The 17,487-nt window shown below is 44.8% G+C and overlaps 2 protein-coding genes across 30 annotated transcripts in view; one reads left to right on the forward strand and one right to left on the reverse strand.

Annotated features, from left to right (window-relative positions):
* Window positions 1-5,910, reverse strand: part of DGKE (diacylglycerol kinase epsilon) — a 31,444-nt gene extending 25,534 nt beyond the window's left edge. For all 3 annotated transcript variants that reach the window (XM_005583797.5, XM_015438328.4, XM_074019250.1), the window contains exons 1-2: window positions 5,759-5,910; window positions 4,759-5,240 (exon numbers count right to left, since the gene is read on the reverse strand). In XM_005583797.5, the coding sequence (XP_005583854.1) occupies window positions 4,759-5,222 (464 nt within the window). In that variant the 5' untranslated portion in view covers window positions 5,223-5,240; window positions 5,759-5,910. The remainder of the gene's footprint in view (window positions 1-4,758; window positions 5,241-5,758) is intronic.
* A 193-nt stretch (window positions 5,911-6,103) lies between these two features.
* The window catches only part of C16H17orf67 (chromosome 16 C17orf67 homolog), an 89,717-nt gene continuing 78,333 nt past the window's right edge, over window positions 6,104-17,487 (forward strand). For 8 of the 27 annotated variants that reach the window (XR_012425613.1, XR_012425612.1, XR_010581807.2 and 5 more), the window contains exons 1-5: window positions 6,104-6,385; window positions 13,075-13,161; window positions 14,426-14,666; window positions 14,903-15,017; window positions 15,941-16,102. The gene's annotated coding sequence lies outside the window, so the exon portion shown is untranslated. Of the gene's footprint in view, window positions 7,354-13,074; window positions 13,162-14,425; window positions 14,667-14,902; window positions 15,019-15,940; window positions 16,103-16,774; window positions 17,115-17,487 lie in introns of those variants that run through there. The other 19 variants (XR_012425615.1, XR_012425620.1, XM_074019251.1 and 16 more) reach the window with 13 other exon arrangements.

Genomic DNA, 17,487 nt, shown 5'->3' on the forward strand with positions numbered 1-17,487 from the left:
TTTCTCCATATTGGTCAGGCTGGTCTTGAACTCCGCCCGCCTTGGCTTCCCAAAGTGCTGGGATTACGGGCATGAGCCACTTCACCCAGCCCAGAAAAGATTATTTTAACCAATATAATAGCTATCATAAGCCTTTGCTCCATAAAGGTATAGCTAAAATGCTTAATAGGGCCAGGCATGGTGGCTTATGCCTGTAATCCCAGCACTTTGGGAGGCCAAGATGGGAGGATTGCTTGAGCCCAGGAATTTGAGACCAGCCTGGGCAACAGGGTGATATTCCCATCTTTACAAAAAAGAAAAAAAATTGTCAGGCATGGTGTTGCATGTCTGTAGTCCCAGGTACTTGGAAGGCTGAGGTGGGAGGATTGCTTGAACCTGGGAGGCTGAGGCTGCAGTGAGCCATAATCATGCCACTGTCTTCCAGCCTGGGCAATATACAACAAGACCCTGTCTCAAAAAACAAAATAAAATAAAACACTTACTACTCAGTATTACATTCTTCTTTAGAAATACCATATTCAAACCTGAAGCCTATTATCTTTACATATGTTGTAATTAGTATTTAACAACCTAGATTTCAAACTCACTGGGAAGATAAGACATTACTAACATGTGTTGATAATTCAGCTTTAGCATCATGTCACTGGGTAACAGCTTATGATCTTTTTTCTTTTTCTTTTGAAAAATTTCAAAGTTTCAGAGAAGTCAAAAGGATAGCAAAATGAATACCCTAAGCCCATCCTTCATGCTGATTCTTAATGAACATTTTCTTCCACAATATTCTTTTTCCATATAAGCTCATATTTTGCTGAATCATTTGAAAGTAAACTGCAGACAGTATGAGATCTCACCCTTCAATATTTCAGCAAATATATTCTAGAAGAATAGTTTACTTTTTAAAATATTTTACTTAAAAATATTTTTTACAGGTATGCCTACCACCTACATTCTACCATTAACATCTTTCTGTAATTGCTTTGTCACATTTCTATCCATCCGTTAATCCATCTTATTTTTAGTACATTTCCAAGTAACCTGAAGACATCAGAATACTTCCCAAATACATCAGCAAATAGGCTTATCACTACTTACAATTCATGATTTGTTTTTTCCTTTTGATGTAAAATTTACAATGAAATGTAGGTATATACCTCCTGAGTTTTGATAAATGAACATATGTAACTAAAACCCTTATCAAGATACAGAACATTACTCTAGAAAGTTACTTCATATGAAAATACAGAATGGCTCATGAATTTATATGCCGTTCTTGTGCAAGAGTATGACTGCTTTATTGGGGGGAAAAAAGGTTTCACAAGGCTTATTTTCTCTAAAAAAATTACCTGTTCACAATACCTCTCTTCTTTAGTGTGCTGAAGGAGGCAGCTGAATTATACATAAAGTTGAGATGGTCATTTATGAGATTCACTAGAACAGGGTTCTGCAAACTGCAAATATGTCTGCCATCTGATTTTGTGAATGAAGTTTTACTGGAACACAGGTAAGCTCATTCATTCATGTATTGTCCATGGCTGGTTTTGCACTGCAACTATGGCAGAGTTAAGTAATTATGACAGACAAAATGGTTTGGAAAGCTGAAAATTATTTTGGCTCTTTACAGTAAGTTTGCCCACCTCTGCTCTAGAAGATGATTTGGTATCTTTCACTGTTTCAGATAAATAATGAAATGAATAAACATATGCCAATAGAATATAGAAACAAAATTTATGATCAAAGCTGAGACTAATTACATTGAGGCCAATGTAATTGCCTTCTGAGAGTCGGCAGCTTTGTTTTACTAATCACAGTAATTGTGTGTGGGGCGTGGGGTGGATGTAATGAATAAAAAGTCCTATAAATTAAAAAGCAATTTATTTTTCTCTTAATGAGATAGAACACTACAAGAAACAAAGGTTCATTTAATAAATATATTGAATATGTAGAAATATAACCTAATTCCCTATTTTAGTCAGAGGAGAGACAAGAAAAAGAAAAAGAAGAATAGCGAAATAAGATACCAGGTGCAGAAATACATTGTAGTGGTTGGAGGTAGAAACAGGAACACACAAAAAGAAAAAATCTACAAAGTAGACTCTAGCACAGTGTCTAGTACAAAAATAGATGCTCAGTAAGTATAATGACTGAATGAGTATAAATTAAAGGGCCTTTCTCACTTATTCTGCAGGCTTTAAACTCAGTCATCATCTCTCATTAGTGTCCTTTGAAATGCTAACTTGTCTGCAGAGTTCACTCACTTCCCTAAGAATGAGATGCGGACAGGGAAGGAGCCCTCCTCAGGGCTTAAAATTCAGCAAAGGACTGTCTGGTCTGTGTTTAAAGGTTCTAAGTAGCTATTTATTTTGTTTCTCGTTCCAAAGTATCTCATTCCTACAGAAGGTCACAGGAGACTGTAATGCTTTATAAAATTACTGGCCAACATAAATCAGTTCAGAACATTGTAGAATATGTACAACTTTAGGACACTGTGGTCTCTTCTCCTGGGAATAATAAATATCTCCTAAATTACACAGAGACAATTTCTATTATGGGGTAAGGGGTACTCTGTAAAAATGCACTAATGAGGAAAAGAAAATTTATTATCACAAAGACTCAGTGTGCTCAAAGGGAGGACACAAAATTAAGACACAGAGGTGCATGTTTTTAAAGATATGTAAATATAGCAGTGGTTCTCCATCTTTAGGACCTGTAGGGCCTGTTAAAACCAAGCCTGCTGATGTCCAGCCCAAGTTTCTGATTTAGTAGCTCTGGGGTTGAGCTAGGATTACCAGGAAAAAAAAAAAAAAAAAAAAAGACAATGCCTAGTTAAATTTGAATTTCAGAGAAACAACAAATACTTTTTATGCTCCAAATACTGAAATGTTTTATTTTTATTTGCTAAACCTAGCAACCCTAGAATTTGCATTTCTAACAGATTTTGAAGAGATGCTGATGCTGCTGGTCTAGGGACCTTACTTTGAGAACCACTGAGATATAGGATATTATGTTATCACCAAAAAGGAAAAATTGGGGGAGGAGGGAAGGTGAGTAGATCAGGCAAGAGTTCCTGAAGGACAAGGACAGGGGATGGGTCTTTAAGGGTGCCTAGAAGCTAGCCAGAAGAATATTAAGAGGGGAAAGCTTTGAGCAAAGGGGCAGAAATGTCAGAAAATGCCTGACATTTAAGGAAATTACAAGAAGCTTGGTGTTGCTGGTGCATAAAGTTTAATGAAGGTGGTGTTAGATAAAACTGGAAAGACAGAGGCCAGAGAGTACTAGGTCCTTATGTACCCTGTGAATAAGCACTTAGGGGTTTACACTGTAAAACAATCAGCTTACATGATGGGGAGCAATTTAAAGGGTTTTAGGCAGAGCAGGGACTTGATCAGATTTGCATTTTTAGAAAGATCATTTGGGTGGAGGATCAGAAGCACTATGATTATGTGTTCAAGAGTATTTGAAATACCGTTATTTATGGAAACCATTTTTAATATAATTCTGCACAGACACAGACTGCTGGAGGCTATACCAGAGAAGGGAAGGAAATAGAACAATACTCAATTCATTATGAAATTTATTTAAGGTCCCTGCTAACTTGGCTCTCACTGATGCCAGAAGTACAGCATTTAATTTTTAAAAACACCAAATAAAAATGCATGGTTACAAAACTTTGTAGTTGGCTAGAATATATTATTTTGAAAATTTATTCTTAAGCCTCTTTGATAATCTGTAAAATTATTTAAAATAAGACTTAAAAACAGGTACTGACATTATAAAAGCGTTCATGCTAATCAAATAATTTCCGCAAAAAAAATTAAAAAAATTAAAAAGTAGCTTCCTATTTACTGCCTATTTCATTTCTTAAGCATGTTTATGGGCCTTTCTACTTGTCAGAAATAAAACTCATTACAATGATGATGCCAGACTTAAGGCTCAAAGGAGGCTAGGTGCTAGTCCGGAGCTGGAAATCCTGGAGGCCAGTCCTATTTTACCAGAGTGGACCTAACGGGCTTTAATTTTCTCAACTGTGAACTGAGTTAGAAGAGATCATTTGCAAAGCAGCATTCTCATTTACTAATTTCCAACATCAGCAAAGGACATCTTCACCTATTTTCAGACAATATTTAAGGACAAAAATGTGTTGTCTAGTGTGTATATAAAATACATTAAAATATTCTTGGCTTAATCAAGGTCACTTATCTAAGATTCAACATGTCCTGAAAGACCAAGCGTCAAAAGGAATATTCCTTTCAGTGTTCTTTTTGAGTATATTTCGCTATGATACCAACAACTATATTAGCAAAAGATATAAAAGTGCTGCCTTGGAATGACACGTTTTCACTGCATGTTCACAGTACAAAACCTGTGACCCACCAGTTTTGCGGCTGAAGGGAAAAGTTAATTTGTCCATATTTCATTTTTCCTTATTTAAAATAAGGAAATAATCGATAGGAACAAACACTAAAATCTACAGTGGCCATGAAGCAAGCACCACTTAGAAACCTCTGTATTAACGTTAGGAGCCAAGTTTTATTACCCAAAAGGGCAGGCTGGCTGAGGAGTGGAGGCTGGACGCATCATCTCAGCAAATGACTACTGCAAAGCTGCCACGCTTGCACAAACTCAGGGATGTTTATTAGCTTGCTTCCTCAAAACGAGTTTAGGTCATCAGCAGAGATTAAAGCAGGCCTCTACACCACTCTATGAAATCCTGACTCCTAGGGCGCATTCTGGGACAGTGAGTGTCCACGAAGACCATACCTGTAATCGCAAAGCTTGGGTTGACAGCCACACTGCTGCTTGCAAACCATACAGTAACTGCACAGGGGCACGTTGCCCCTGATCCAGTGGTGGGGCATGGCGTCCAGGACCTTGGTGTCATTCTTGAGCATAATCTCCTTGCACTGGAAGCGCCTGTCGGCCTTCTTGAGGCAGCCCTCGTCCACCCGGAGCCCGCAGCAGTCGCAGAAAGCGCCCTGCAGAATGTGCTGCGCGCACACGCAGCAGTAGGTGGGCTGGCTGAACAGGTCCGTGTCGCGCCACCCGTGCTTGCTCTTGCGGAAGATGTCTCTGCGGTGCAGCAGCCGGCGCGACCGCTGGAGGCTACACCAGAAGGTGATGAACACCGGCAGCAAGACCGAGCACAGCGTCCACAAGATCAGGTGCCCGTCCGCAAACAGGCCCTCGGAGGGCGAGCCCGGCGCCGGCCGCCTCTCCGCTTCCATCTTCTCCAAGGACGACACCTAACAAGGAAAGAAACAGGCGGTGCACCCCGGGCTCGCCATCCCTTCCCTGCTCCCCTCCTGCCTTTCTGGGGCCAACCCAGGCGCCCTCAGTCCAGGTGTCTCCACTCTCCCAAGGGCGGCACTGCGCCTCGTACCCCGGTCGCCTGGGACCTGCCGCGCCGAGAAGGCGACGTCCAGCCGTCACGCTCTAGTCCCCACTCCCCAACCCGCCCCACGTCGGGAGCGCGTCCAGGAGCCGAAGGCTGCTGCTGCTGCTGCTGCCGCCGCCTCACCTCCCCGCCGGTCTGACCCACGGAAGGGCGCAACACACAGGGGCAAGCTGCCCTCCACCGAAAGGCCGGGCGTTCAGGCCACGCGACGCCAGTCGGCGCCCGTAACCGTCGACCCAGGCCTCGCACTCCCCTCCGGGGCGCAGTCTCCTCCCGGGCCCCACCCGCCCCCACGCGCGGCCCGGCGCCCTCGCCCGTCTCGGGAGGCTTCCGGAGACCTGCGCCGCGCCGGTTCTCGAGCCCTACCTCGCGCGAGCGGAGGCGCGGCTCCTGGCCAGGCCTTGGCCGCCCTCGCGCAGGAGGAGTGCGAAGCTGGGCCGCGGGCGGCGATGAAGCCGGGGCGGGGGAGAAACGCTTGAGGTTCCAGCCGCACGCACGCCGACCCGGCGCGCGGGGCCGCGAGCTGGAGGCGGGGCCTGCGGCTGCGAGCCCCTGGTTGGGCGGAGCCAAGGCTGACGGGCGGGGCGGAGGTGTGAGGTGGGAGGGGAGACGGACCTGCCTGAGGGGGCGGGGCCGTGGAGGAGGCTGGAGATGGATGGAAGGGGCAGGGCACTGCGGCTGGGGGCAGGGCCTAGGGGAAGGGGGCGGAGTAACTGGGGCGTTTGAGATGATGGAGGGTTGAACGCCAAAAATTCGTAATCATAGAAAATTCCGGAGCGCCGCGGCGGGGGAGGGCCGCGCTCGGCGCCGGCACGAGTGCCGCTGGCCTGAGCCGAACCTCTAGCCTATACTGCCGCCGCCGCGGAAGCGTACGCCGACTGGGAAGCGAAGTGGCGTGAGGCGAAATGAGGCGGAATGAGGCGGAATGAGGCGGAATGAGGCGGAATGAGGCCTGCGCGGCGCCGCCGCCCGCTCTCGCCGCGGCCGGCTGAGGTAGGTGCGGCGGCCGCAGTCGCGAAGACCCGAGCGCTCCTCCGCTGAGGACCGGCGGGCGGGCGTGGAGGCCTAGGGCGAGCGGGGTAGCCGCCCGCTAGTCGCCGCTGACCCGGAGCCCGGCCGCGGTTTCCGCTCCCTCCGGTGGCGGGCGGGCCTCCCATCCACCACCCCGCCGCCCGCGCCCGCCAGCGTCCGAGGCCGGGGAGAAAGGGGAGCAGCGGGAGCCGGAGACCACCGGAGATGGGAGCACGCCTCGTGCTGCTGTAGTCTAGCCGCGGGTTCCGGAGGAATGCCCGCTACCGGCTGGAGTGCTACCGGCCCCACACGGACCTGAGCCGCGACCACGCGGGCTGCAGCCTGCAACACATCTGGGACCCGGAGAACGCGGACGCGAAAGCGCCGCCGCTCAGCACTCCCGAAGAAACACGGAGTCCGGAGAGGCACAGGCGCCGCCCCAGCGCGCACAGCTCCACTCAGCAGCTTCCTTCCTACCACACACGTAGGAATGGGAGCCGAGGACTTGATGCTTGAGGACTTCCTCTAGCATAAAAGATGGAAAGAAAACACACACAGAAGCAAGGGACCAAAGGAACAGAAAAGAAGCAGAGATAATAGGAAAACTGCGAATAAATACCTGATAATATCTTCCAAAGGATTAGAGAAGACATAACATTCATTAAGAATGCACATATAGATGTATATATATATACGTGTATGTGTGTATGTATATGTGTGTATATATATGCATATGTGTGCGTATATGTGTATTAACTGTAGAAGATAAAGGTAGACACTAGTAAAAGTGGTAAGAGCAGATTTACAATGTACTATTGTAATAGGGAAGAAGGTACCTCGTGAACAGGACTGAACTTTGTGCAGAAGTGACGGTGTTTCAGAGGAGGAGAGAAGGGAGTATTAAGGGGATGAGCAGGAACTCAGTAGTCGGAAAGTGAAACTTGTGAAGGGTGGGTCAATGTAGATACGGTTAGGCGACAGTGCCTATTAGATGACTGTTATGGGAGTCAGGGTCCTATCCTCCCACGGGAACTGGGAGATAGGCCCTTTGCTTCCTGGTGATTGCATGTTGGAGGAATGGCTTTCAGGTTCTTGAGAAGGACACTCCTGATGTGTAGGAGACATTACATCCCAGAGAGAGGAAGGATTCACAATTGTTTAGTTTTTTGTTGTCGTTGTTGTTAACTCTTTAAGAAAGGGACATCAGGGGCTGCTTGTAAGGTGTTGCCAATAACGAACAGTGAGTTCTTTTGGCAGCTTTCCAAGGCAGACACTTTAGGGGGTCTGGGGTCATCCTATGGATGCAGCTTTGAGTAGTTAAAAATTGTGTGTTTAGGCCGCGTGCGGTGGCTCACGCTTGTAATCCCAACACTTTGGGAGGCCAAAGCAGGTGGATCACGAGGTCAGGAATTCAAGATCAGCCTGGCTAAGATGGTGAAACCCCGTCTCTACCAAAAATAGAAAAAATTAGCTGGGCGTGGTGGTGGGCGCCTGTAATTCCATCTACTCGGGAGGCTGAGGCAGAGAATTGCTTAACCCGGGAGGCGGAGGTTGCAGTGAGGCGAGATCACACCACTGTACCAGCCTGGGCGACAGAGCGAAAGTCCATCTCAAAAAAAAAAAAAGAAAAAGAAACAAACTATGTGTTTAAGCCTTTTAATATGGGCGAAGGATGAACCATACCCTTTTTTGCTGAAGTCTGTAGATTTCATAGGCCGAGGTGGAGGCCTAGTTGAAAAGGGGGCTCAGGGAAGCCTGGCTAGAGCTTGGTCAAGGAGGGGATCTTCATCAGTCTGTATGTATATACACGGCATGTGGACATGCATAGACACGTGTATAGTGGAGGCTGTCTTACGAGGATTCTGCACAACTCAAGTCCCCTAATAGGAACAGACTTGGGGAGGTCACTCTTGAGGCTTTTTGTGGTATTGTGGCTACTGGGAGACCTGAGGAGGGTTCTGGCCACTAGCAGACTCATTTCATTCACCCCTTGGAATCTGCTCAGGCCTTGGACTTCCGTATAATAGTAACTTCACCCCCCAATGATCCTCCATGTTCCTTGCTGATGCTGTGATTGCTCCTCCAAGTTCTCCACCTATGTCCATCTGAGCACTTGGTATTTCTACTCTAGTGTAAGAAGGTCCTGGTCCCAAGTCTCCTCCCAAACATTTATTCCAATTGATCATCCAGATGCCCCTCCTTTGCCATCTCTCTTTGTTCCAGCAAAGAACACCACCCCTCAGGGAGATACAGTGGACTCCTTGTCCTCATCCTGACTCCCCTTTTCTCTGGTACTCACAGGCCTCAGTGAGTCTCTCGGTCTCTGGCTGCAGCACAGGTCCTGGACTTGAGCGCATCTCTCCATCCCCACCTCCACTACTCCCCTGGTCCAACTGTCGCCATTCTCACCCTCGAATCACTGTCACAGCCTCCCAGCTTGTATCCCTGCTTTACCATGATCCCTGCAGGCTGCCTCTGAACTCTTACATTGAAATGAAACTCTTATTGTGGGGAGAACCCCTCCATCCTCAGACCCCTGGTACCCTTTACTCACTTCCCACTCTGGCCATCGTTCACTGAGTTCAGGCCACTCTGGCCTCTGCATGGTCCTCACGCCCACCAGACTCGTGCCCCCTTCAGGGCTATTGTCAGTTCCACCCCCTTTTCCTACAGAGTTCTCCATGTCTTCATTCTTCAGGTGCTGCCTCCTGACAGAGGCCTTGCTGACCACCCCTGCCAAGATTGCCCCACTCTCCCACGTGTCACTCCCCTCCCTGCCCTCTTGATTTTTCTCCATAAAACTGGCACTTCCTTACATGCTGTGTTGTGTGTTTAATTATATTGTTTAATTATATTTGCCTTCCTTAAACGAGAGCAACATGAAGACAGGGACTTTCTAATGTTCGTTGCTATCTCCAACCAAAGCACTTGTTTTTTTGTTTGTTTGTTTTTGAGATGGAGTCTCGCTTTGTCTACCAGGCTGGAGTGCAGTGGCACGATCTAGGCTCACTGAAACCTCTGCTGCCCGGGTTGAAGCGATTCTCTTGCCTCAGCCTCTCAAGTAGCTGGGATTACAGGTGCCTGCCACCATACCCAGCTAATTTTTGTATTTTTAGTAGAGACAGGGTTTCACCATGTTTGCCATGCTGCTCTTGAACTGCTGACCTCAGGTGATCCACCTACTTCAGCTTCCCAAAGTGCTGGGATTAGAGGTGTGAGCCACTGCACCTGGCCAAACCAAAGCACGTCTGCTGCTGCTGTCCCTGTCATTGATCTATGTGACTTCCCCTCCACCACAGTTATTCAAAATGTCTCTTGCTGCTTCCCTTCCACCAGGATAACACCCATCTGTGCTCACTGCCTAATGAGGGGACATCACTGGTGTCTAAGTATACTAACTGTGGGAACCTCGGTTTAATTTTGTGAGAGAGAAGTCCCTTACAGCCTCCTCAGTTTTCCAGTGAGAAATGTTTTTGGTGATTTTGAGAGGAGATGGGGAAAAGTGATGTGGGGTTCCCCAATGTTGTCCCAGGGGATTTCTTAGAAATTTCTCCCTACATCACTCTTGTAGTGAAATAAAACCATTTCCATGCAATTTATCAATTTTGTTTTTTGAAAAATACCCGCTATTTGAATCTAAATATTATAGAAATTTCTCTTTAAACATTCCCTTTTACTTTATCCCAAAATAAATTTCCCTTTGCTTAAAATCTTTCTTTTTTTATTTTTCGAGACAGAGTCTCACTCTGTTGCCCAGGCTGGAGTGCAGTGGTGCTATCTCGGCTCAATGCAAGCTCCGCCTCCCAGGTTCATGCCATTCTCCTGCCTCAGCCTCCTGAGTAGCTGGAACTACAGGCGCCCACCACCCACGCCCGGCTAATTTTTTTTTTGTATTTTTAGTAGAGACGGGGTTTTGCTGTGTTAGCCAGGATGGTCCTGATCTCCTGACGTTATGATCTGCCCGCCTTGGCTTCCCAAGGTGCTGGGATTGCAGGTGTGAGCCACCATGCCCGGCCAAATATTTCAACAAATACATACGCCAAAAAATGATGCTTATAAGTTAAAACTGTTGGGACTATAACTCTAGAAAAAATATTGCAGTTGAGTACTGAAAGTCTTTATTGATAAATGAAATCTACTTTCAAAGTATAATACAATAATTTTGTAGAGGATAAAATAGAAATTGTTCTCGTAGGAGATTAATACATAAATAATATTTACAGAGCATTGTCTTGAGAAATGCAGTTTGATGATGTTTCAGTTTGAGCAAAAGATGAGGCTCTCATTATGGCATTTCTTTTGCTGCTAATGAGAGAGAATCCAGACTTTGCTGATGTGCTCCAGGATCTCCTGTATTGTTTAGATTTGGAGGAATTGACCATGAAGGAGCTGGCTGCGGCATTAGGAGGGGAAGGTGGAAACTTCAATGCAGGAAGGGACGCCCCTGGATCCACTGGCCTCAGGGACCCTCGGATGGAGTTAATGTGGGAGAACCTAGCCTGGCAGCTCTGGAGGCCTGAGTGGAAGGGAGAGAACAGTGCTGCCCTAAGACCCAGGCCCTCCTGGGGGAGGGAGCAGCAGGGCTTGGCTCTTGGCTGCCTGGCTGGTGTGGAAAAGCTCCTAGTGACAGGGTGACTCCCATGGCCTCTTCCAGGGACTCCAGCATTGGTAACATCTCTGCCAGCCCTTCTTGTTGCTTGGAGAGTCTGGATCGCTCTTCTTTTTTCTCCTCTTCTTCTTTAAACCTCTCTTCTTTCAGTTCTTGAACCAGGGATGTGATTTTTAAAATTTTTTATGTATTTTATTTTATTTTATTTTTTGAGATGGAGTCTTGCTCTTGTCGCCCAGGCTGGAGTGTAATGGTGCGATCTCAGCTCACTGCAACCACCACCTCCCAGGTTCAAGCAATTCTCCTGCTTCAGCCTGCTGAGTAGCTGGGATTACAGGCACCTGCCACCGTGCCTGGCTAATTTTTGTATTTTTAGTAGAGATGGGTTTCACCATGCTGGCCAGTCTGGTCTCGAACTCCTGACTCAGGTGATCTGTCCACCTCGGCCTCCCAAACTGTTGAGATCACAGGCATGAGCAGCTCTGCCCTGCTAGGATGTGCATTTCTGTATCAGCATGGCGTTGGTGCTGTTCACCTTGTAAGCATCTACAAAACTGGGGATGTTTAAATACTTTTTTGTACCCGACATCCTCTAAATATCCCTCAATCTCTGCAGTGTTTTTTGTTTTCTTTCTTTTTTTTTTTTGCATCACCGTGCTTGCCCGTGAGTTGGCGTTTCTCCTCAATGTGTGAATCCAGTGTTTCTGCAAGCTGCTTTTCATACTGCTTTTCATATGTTACATGGAGTCGATTCCTAACAGGTTGACTAAGGAAATGAAAGCCACGAAAGTTAGGATAGTAGTTCCCTCTGATGGGGGAGAAGGTGTACCAAACAACTGGGCACACCAGAGCTCCCAATCTTCAATATGTTAACATGGGTGGTGTTTGTTTTATTGTTATTTTAAAAACTGTGTGTATATGTTTTACAAACTCTTCTGTATGTGTGACAGATTTCAAAATATAAACATTAAAAAGTTTGAATAAAGAATTACCTAGGGATCTTGTTAAGAAGGCAGATTCCTAGCTCCATTTCATATTCTGATTCCAGAGACCTGGTCAGTACCACAGAATCCACATTTTTTTTTTTTTTTTTTTTTTTGAGACGGAGTTTTGCTCTTGTGGCCCAGGCTGGAGTGCAGTGGTGTGATCTCGGCTCACCACAACCTCCACCTCCCGGGTTCAAGTGATTCTCCTACCTCAGCCTCTCGAGTAGATGGGATTACATGCATGCGCTACCATGTCCAGCTAATTTTGTATTTTTAGCAGAGATGGGGTTTCTCCATAGTGGTCAGGCTGGTCTAGAACTCCTGACCTCAGGTGATCCGCCCACCTTGGCCTCCCAAAGTGCAGGGATTACATGCATTAGCCGTCGTGCCTGGCTTTTCTTATTTATTTTTTGAGACAGAGTCTTGCTCCGTTCCCAGGCTGGAGTGCAGGTACACCCAGCTAATTTTTGTATTTTTAGTAGAGGTGGGGTTTCGCCATATTGGCCGGGGTGATCTAGAACTCCTGACCTTGCGATCTTCCCGCCTTGGCCTCCCAAAGTGCTGGGATTACAGGCATGAGCCACCGCGCCTGGCCCAGCATCTACATTTTTAAATGATGCTAATGCAGGTGGTTTGAAAACCAGTCTGAGGTGTGTCATATACTCCATGCCCACGTTACACGGAGTCCATTCCTAGCACATTGACTAAGTCTAAATAAAACTAAGACCCATCACAGCCTGTGAGGTGTGGATACAGCAGTGTCTTCCCATGGAGGCTGTAGAAAGTGACTTGAGGACTCGGGTCATGGGGTGGCAGCCCCACCATCTATCTCCTCATCCAGCTTCCCAGGGTTCAGTCCAGAGTACAGCTCCACAGAGGATTGCAGCCCCTCCATGACACTGCAGTCCTGCACAGCCAATGATGGGACTGAGATCACTGTGTTTTAACTTGGTCAACCAAGTCAGCTTCAACTGAAATTAAACCATTAAAGAGAGACTTTGTCTTATTCTGCTACTTCTCTGAGAACCTTGCCCTGTAAATCGTGTTAAAATGCAGATTCTGATTTCCTTTCTCAGGGAAGAGGCCTGATAACCTGCATTTCTAAGAAGCTCCAAGATGTTGCTGCTAGTTCCAGGACCACACTTTTGAATTTGGAGGCTGAGGTATTTAAGAGTCTGTATTGTGAAAATGGAGGGGCAGTGTAATGAAGTGGGAGGAGTGTTAGATGGGATTGTGAGGCCTGGGAACAGAATGGGGACCTCAGACTTCTGTGTCCCCTTATGCTTGTCACTTCACTTCCTTGGACTCAGGTTAGATGAGATCTCTAAAATACAACTTCTTCTTTGGTAGCCTGCACAGTTTGTGAAAGTGTCGTTGTCTTCTATGAATCCTAGCTGATGCAGAACCCTTAAATTAGTTTAGATTTGAAGATATAACAAAATAATATACTTTAAAAAAGTGACAGACTGGGCACGGTGGCTCACACCTGTAATCCCAGTACGTTGGGAGACTGAGGCAGGTGGATCCCTTGAGGCCAGGAGTTCGAGACCAGCCTGGCCAACAGGGTGAAACCCCATCTCCACTAAAAATAAAAAATTAGGTGGGCATGGTGGTGCGTGCCTGTAATCCTAGCTACTCAGGAACCTGAGGCAGGAGAATCGCATAAGTCCAGGAGGTGGAGGTTGCAGTCATTAAGATAAAGCCGAGATTGTTCTGCTGCACTCCAGTCTGGGTGACAGAGTGAGACTCCGTCATACACACACACACACACACACACACACACACACTCTCTGACAGGTTTTCCCCCATCCCCATTATAGAGTATTTGAAAAAGTAAAAAGGAAAGTAAAAAGGAAGAAAAGAATCACCATCTCTCACTCCAAAGTCACCCTATGTTTGAACATTTTGGTCTATTCCATTATTTTCTGTGGAAACTGATTTACTTTTTTGTATGCGTACTTTTGATGATGTAGTAGATATAGTTTCTGTGTGGCTCTTATTTAGCATTACAAAGTAACTTTTATATGTTATTAAAAAGTCTTATTTAATGGCTACATTATACTCCATTCTATGAATATAGCTTACAGTGTGTATAGCCTTACTTTTGTTGTAGCTATTTCTAATATTTTGCTATTATAAATAATTCCTCTGTTTAGGGTTATTTCCTTAGATTCTCACATTTAGTTAAAGAATTTGAAAAGTTCAAGGCTTATGGGAAAGCTTTTAAGAATAATAGTCTCTCTTTGCTAAGTAAGCTTTTATCTGGAAAATTTACCTGTGTAGGGACAGATTAATGGAAATTACCACACCTGAGGAGATACACTCTTAATTCACTAAAAGCAATAATAATAATATTTGTGGCCAACCTGTGTTGATAAGTTAGTAGGTTCGAGGCACTGTGCTAAGTTTATCATCCTTATTTTACAGATGAAGAAAACCTGCTTGATATCATACAGTCAGGAGTCAACTGAGTTGCGGCTTTGAACATAGGTTTATCTGATGCCAAAGTTTGTGATGCTCTTCAACTATTTAGGGTACCTCAGAGTGTGGATTTTGAATCACCTGTATCAGCATCATTTAAAAATATGGATTCTGTGGTGCTGACTAGGTCTCTGAAGTCAGAATATGAAGTGGAGCTAGGAATCTACCTTCTTAACAAGTTCCCTAGGTAATTCTTTATTCAAACGTTTTTTGTTTATATTTTGAAATGTGCCACACATGCAGAAGAGTTTATAAAACACATATACACAGTTTCAAAAGTAATAGTAAAATCCACTACCCAGGTTAACATATTGAAGATTCGAGAGCTCTTGTGTGCTCACTTGTTTGATACACCTTCTCCCCCATCAGAGGGAACTACTCTTGTAACTTTTGTGGCCTTCATTTCTTTGCTTTTCTTTATAGATCCCTAAGGGTATCCCTGAATGATACAGTTTTGTTTGAAAGACTGAAAAGCCCAAACCTGGCACTTTTGGGAAATAGCAGTAAATCATTGATATGTGAAGGTTCCCAGCAGGAGGTAAGCTGAGCGGTGTCTTTGGGACAGAGTATGGATTCAGCTTCCTTGAAAAGATTCCACCTGGGGAAGTCAGTGGGCAAGGTCTTGGAAAGATTGTTAATCACAGTGAGGGCATCTGAGCAGGGCTGTGGTTTGAACAGCTGGCAAAAATATGGCTGAAAAGGAAGGAGGCTGGTTTTTATCTTTGCAGCTCAGCTCACTAGGACTTCCCTCGAGTTCTCAGAAGAAGATTAACAAAGAATGCCTCTCAGGGAGACATGAGTATCTTCAGCTAATCCATGCAATGGGGCATGGGAATGGGGACATGGGAGAACAGGGAGCCCATCAGCTCCTGATTCTTGTCTTAATCCATTTTCTGTTGCTATAGCAGAATACCTGAGATTTGGAAATTTAGAAAGAAAAGTGGTTCATCTGGCTTATAGCTGGAGGCTGGGAAGTCTAAGGGCGTGGTAGCAGCCTCTGGTGAGGGCTTTTGCTCTGTGTCATAACATGAACAAAAAGCCGAAGGGCAAGCCAGTGTGTGCAAAAGAGACCACAAGAGTGAGCCAAGCTCAATTTTATAACAACCTGCTTTCAGGAGAACTAACTCACTCCTGTAAGAACTAATTCACTCTCAAGAGAACAAACTCACTCCGCAAATAACAGCCTTATCCATTCAGAAGGTTAGTGCTCCCATGACCTAGTCACCTCTTAAAGGCCCCAGCTCCCAATACCATCAGTGGCAATAAAATTTCGACATGAGTTTTGGCAGGGACACTCAGATCATAGCAGTCATTAAGATAAAGTACAAATAAGCTTCCGTATCAGGCTCAACAGGCAGCCTGTCGTTAGACTGCCTTCTTTCACTGAGTAATATGCATTTAAGTTTCCTCCATGTCTTTTCATGGCCTGATAGCTCATTTTTTTTTTTTTTTTTTTTTTAGTGCTGAATAATATTCCATTGTCTGGATGTGCCACAGTTTATTTATCCATTCACCTCCAGAAGAACATCTTGGTTGCTTCCAAGTTTTGCCAACTATGAATAAAACTGTTACAAACATCTGTGTGTAGGTTTTTGTGTGGACATGAGTTTTCAACTCATTTGGGTAAATGTCCTGTCTTTTAAAAATATGTTTTTCTCTCTTGTGTTTTTAAAACTTTCCTCCTTTTTGCTCTATTTTTCTAAAATATTTCCTTAGCTTTTTTCTTGACTCTACTGAGTTTTAAATTTCTGCTATTATGGTTTTTCATTTCTAAGAAGTATTTTGGTTAATTTGTTTTCTGAACATTCCTTTTTTACAGCATCTTGTTCATGTTCCACACAAGCAAAACTTTGGTCTCTTAGAGAATATTATGTTATTTATTCATTTTCTCCAATTGCATGGTGTCTGATTGCCCCAAGTTGGTCTTTCTTTTATCTTTTTTTGTCTTTACCTTTCATGTCAGAGGCTTTCTAGATGTCTCTTGAACCTCAGGTGATTCTAATGCACCTAATGGTCTGAGAAGCACTGCTAGAGTCTCCTAACCTCTCTGAAGCTTAATCATCCTAACGGAGATCCCACCAAGAAAAATGACACAATTCAGTATTTTTCCCCAGAACTAGAGCTTTTCTCTTCCAATTAGAGGCCTAGCACTTTCCCTGAATGAAATGTCTTATGACAGTAGCCTTAGAAGTGGTTTTATAAATTATTTTGTGCATGGTTCACTCGCCTGGTATGTTTTTTCGTACCCATCTTACGTTCTTCTGCCTGTGCCAATGCTCCTTTGTCCCTGTTTAGGTTGGAGAGAGGCCTGACACTGGCCATCGGGAACATGATGCTGACCTTGGCTGTCCTCACCTGCTGGGCAGACATAGTTGAGGCCAACATCCTGGACCCAGAGTAGAAATTATAGTCCACTTGTGGAGGCATGCAGCAGGCCGGAAAGGCCCTGTCCAAGACCAAAACATCTTACCATTGTATTGCTGCTGCAAACAGGAAGGGGTGTATGCCTGTACAAGTGCTGAGGATATGTGAAGGGAAGCCAGGGCCTGCGGTGTTGGCACAGGGGGCAAGTCAACTCACATTAGAAATGAACCATATTTTCTTTTCTAATAAATATATATTTTTATTTCAACAATATATAAAGTTGTGTATCTTAATATGTGTAATTAATCTATCTTTAGTCATTCAAAACATTTTTACAAAATAGGGTGCATATGCAAAAAGATTTGGCATAGAGAAGGATGAGAAAGAAATACAATGATCTCCAAGTAGTAGACTTTTACTATGTGTCATGAACTTTACACATATCTCTTTTAAATATTAACTTTATGAGGTGAATTTTATTATAATTCTTTTTTTAATATAAGTGAGAAAATAGTGATTTGGAAAGTTAAGAAATTTCTCCAATGTCAGCCAACTCCAAGGTAACACAGGTAATAAGTTTGAGAATCAGCATTCAAGGCCAGGTCTGTTGATGACTCTGCTGCCCACAGTCATAACCATTATAC

Source organism: Macaca fascicularis, chromosome 16, assembly GCF_037993035.2.
Source record: "Macaca fascicularis isolate 582-1 chromosome 16, T2T-MFA8v1.1".
NCBI classification, from domain to species: Eukaryota; Metazoa; Chordata; class Mammalia; order Primates; family Cercopithecidae; genus Macaca; species Macaca fascicularis.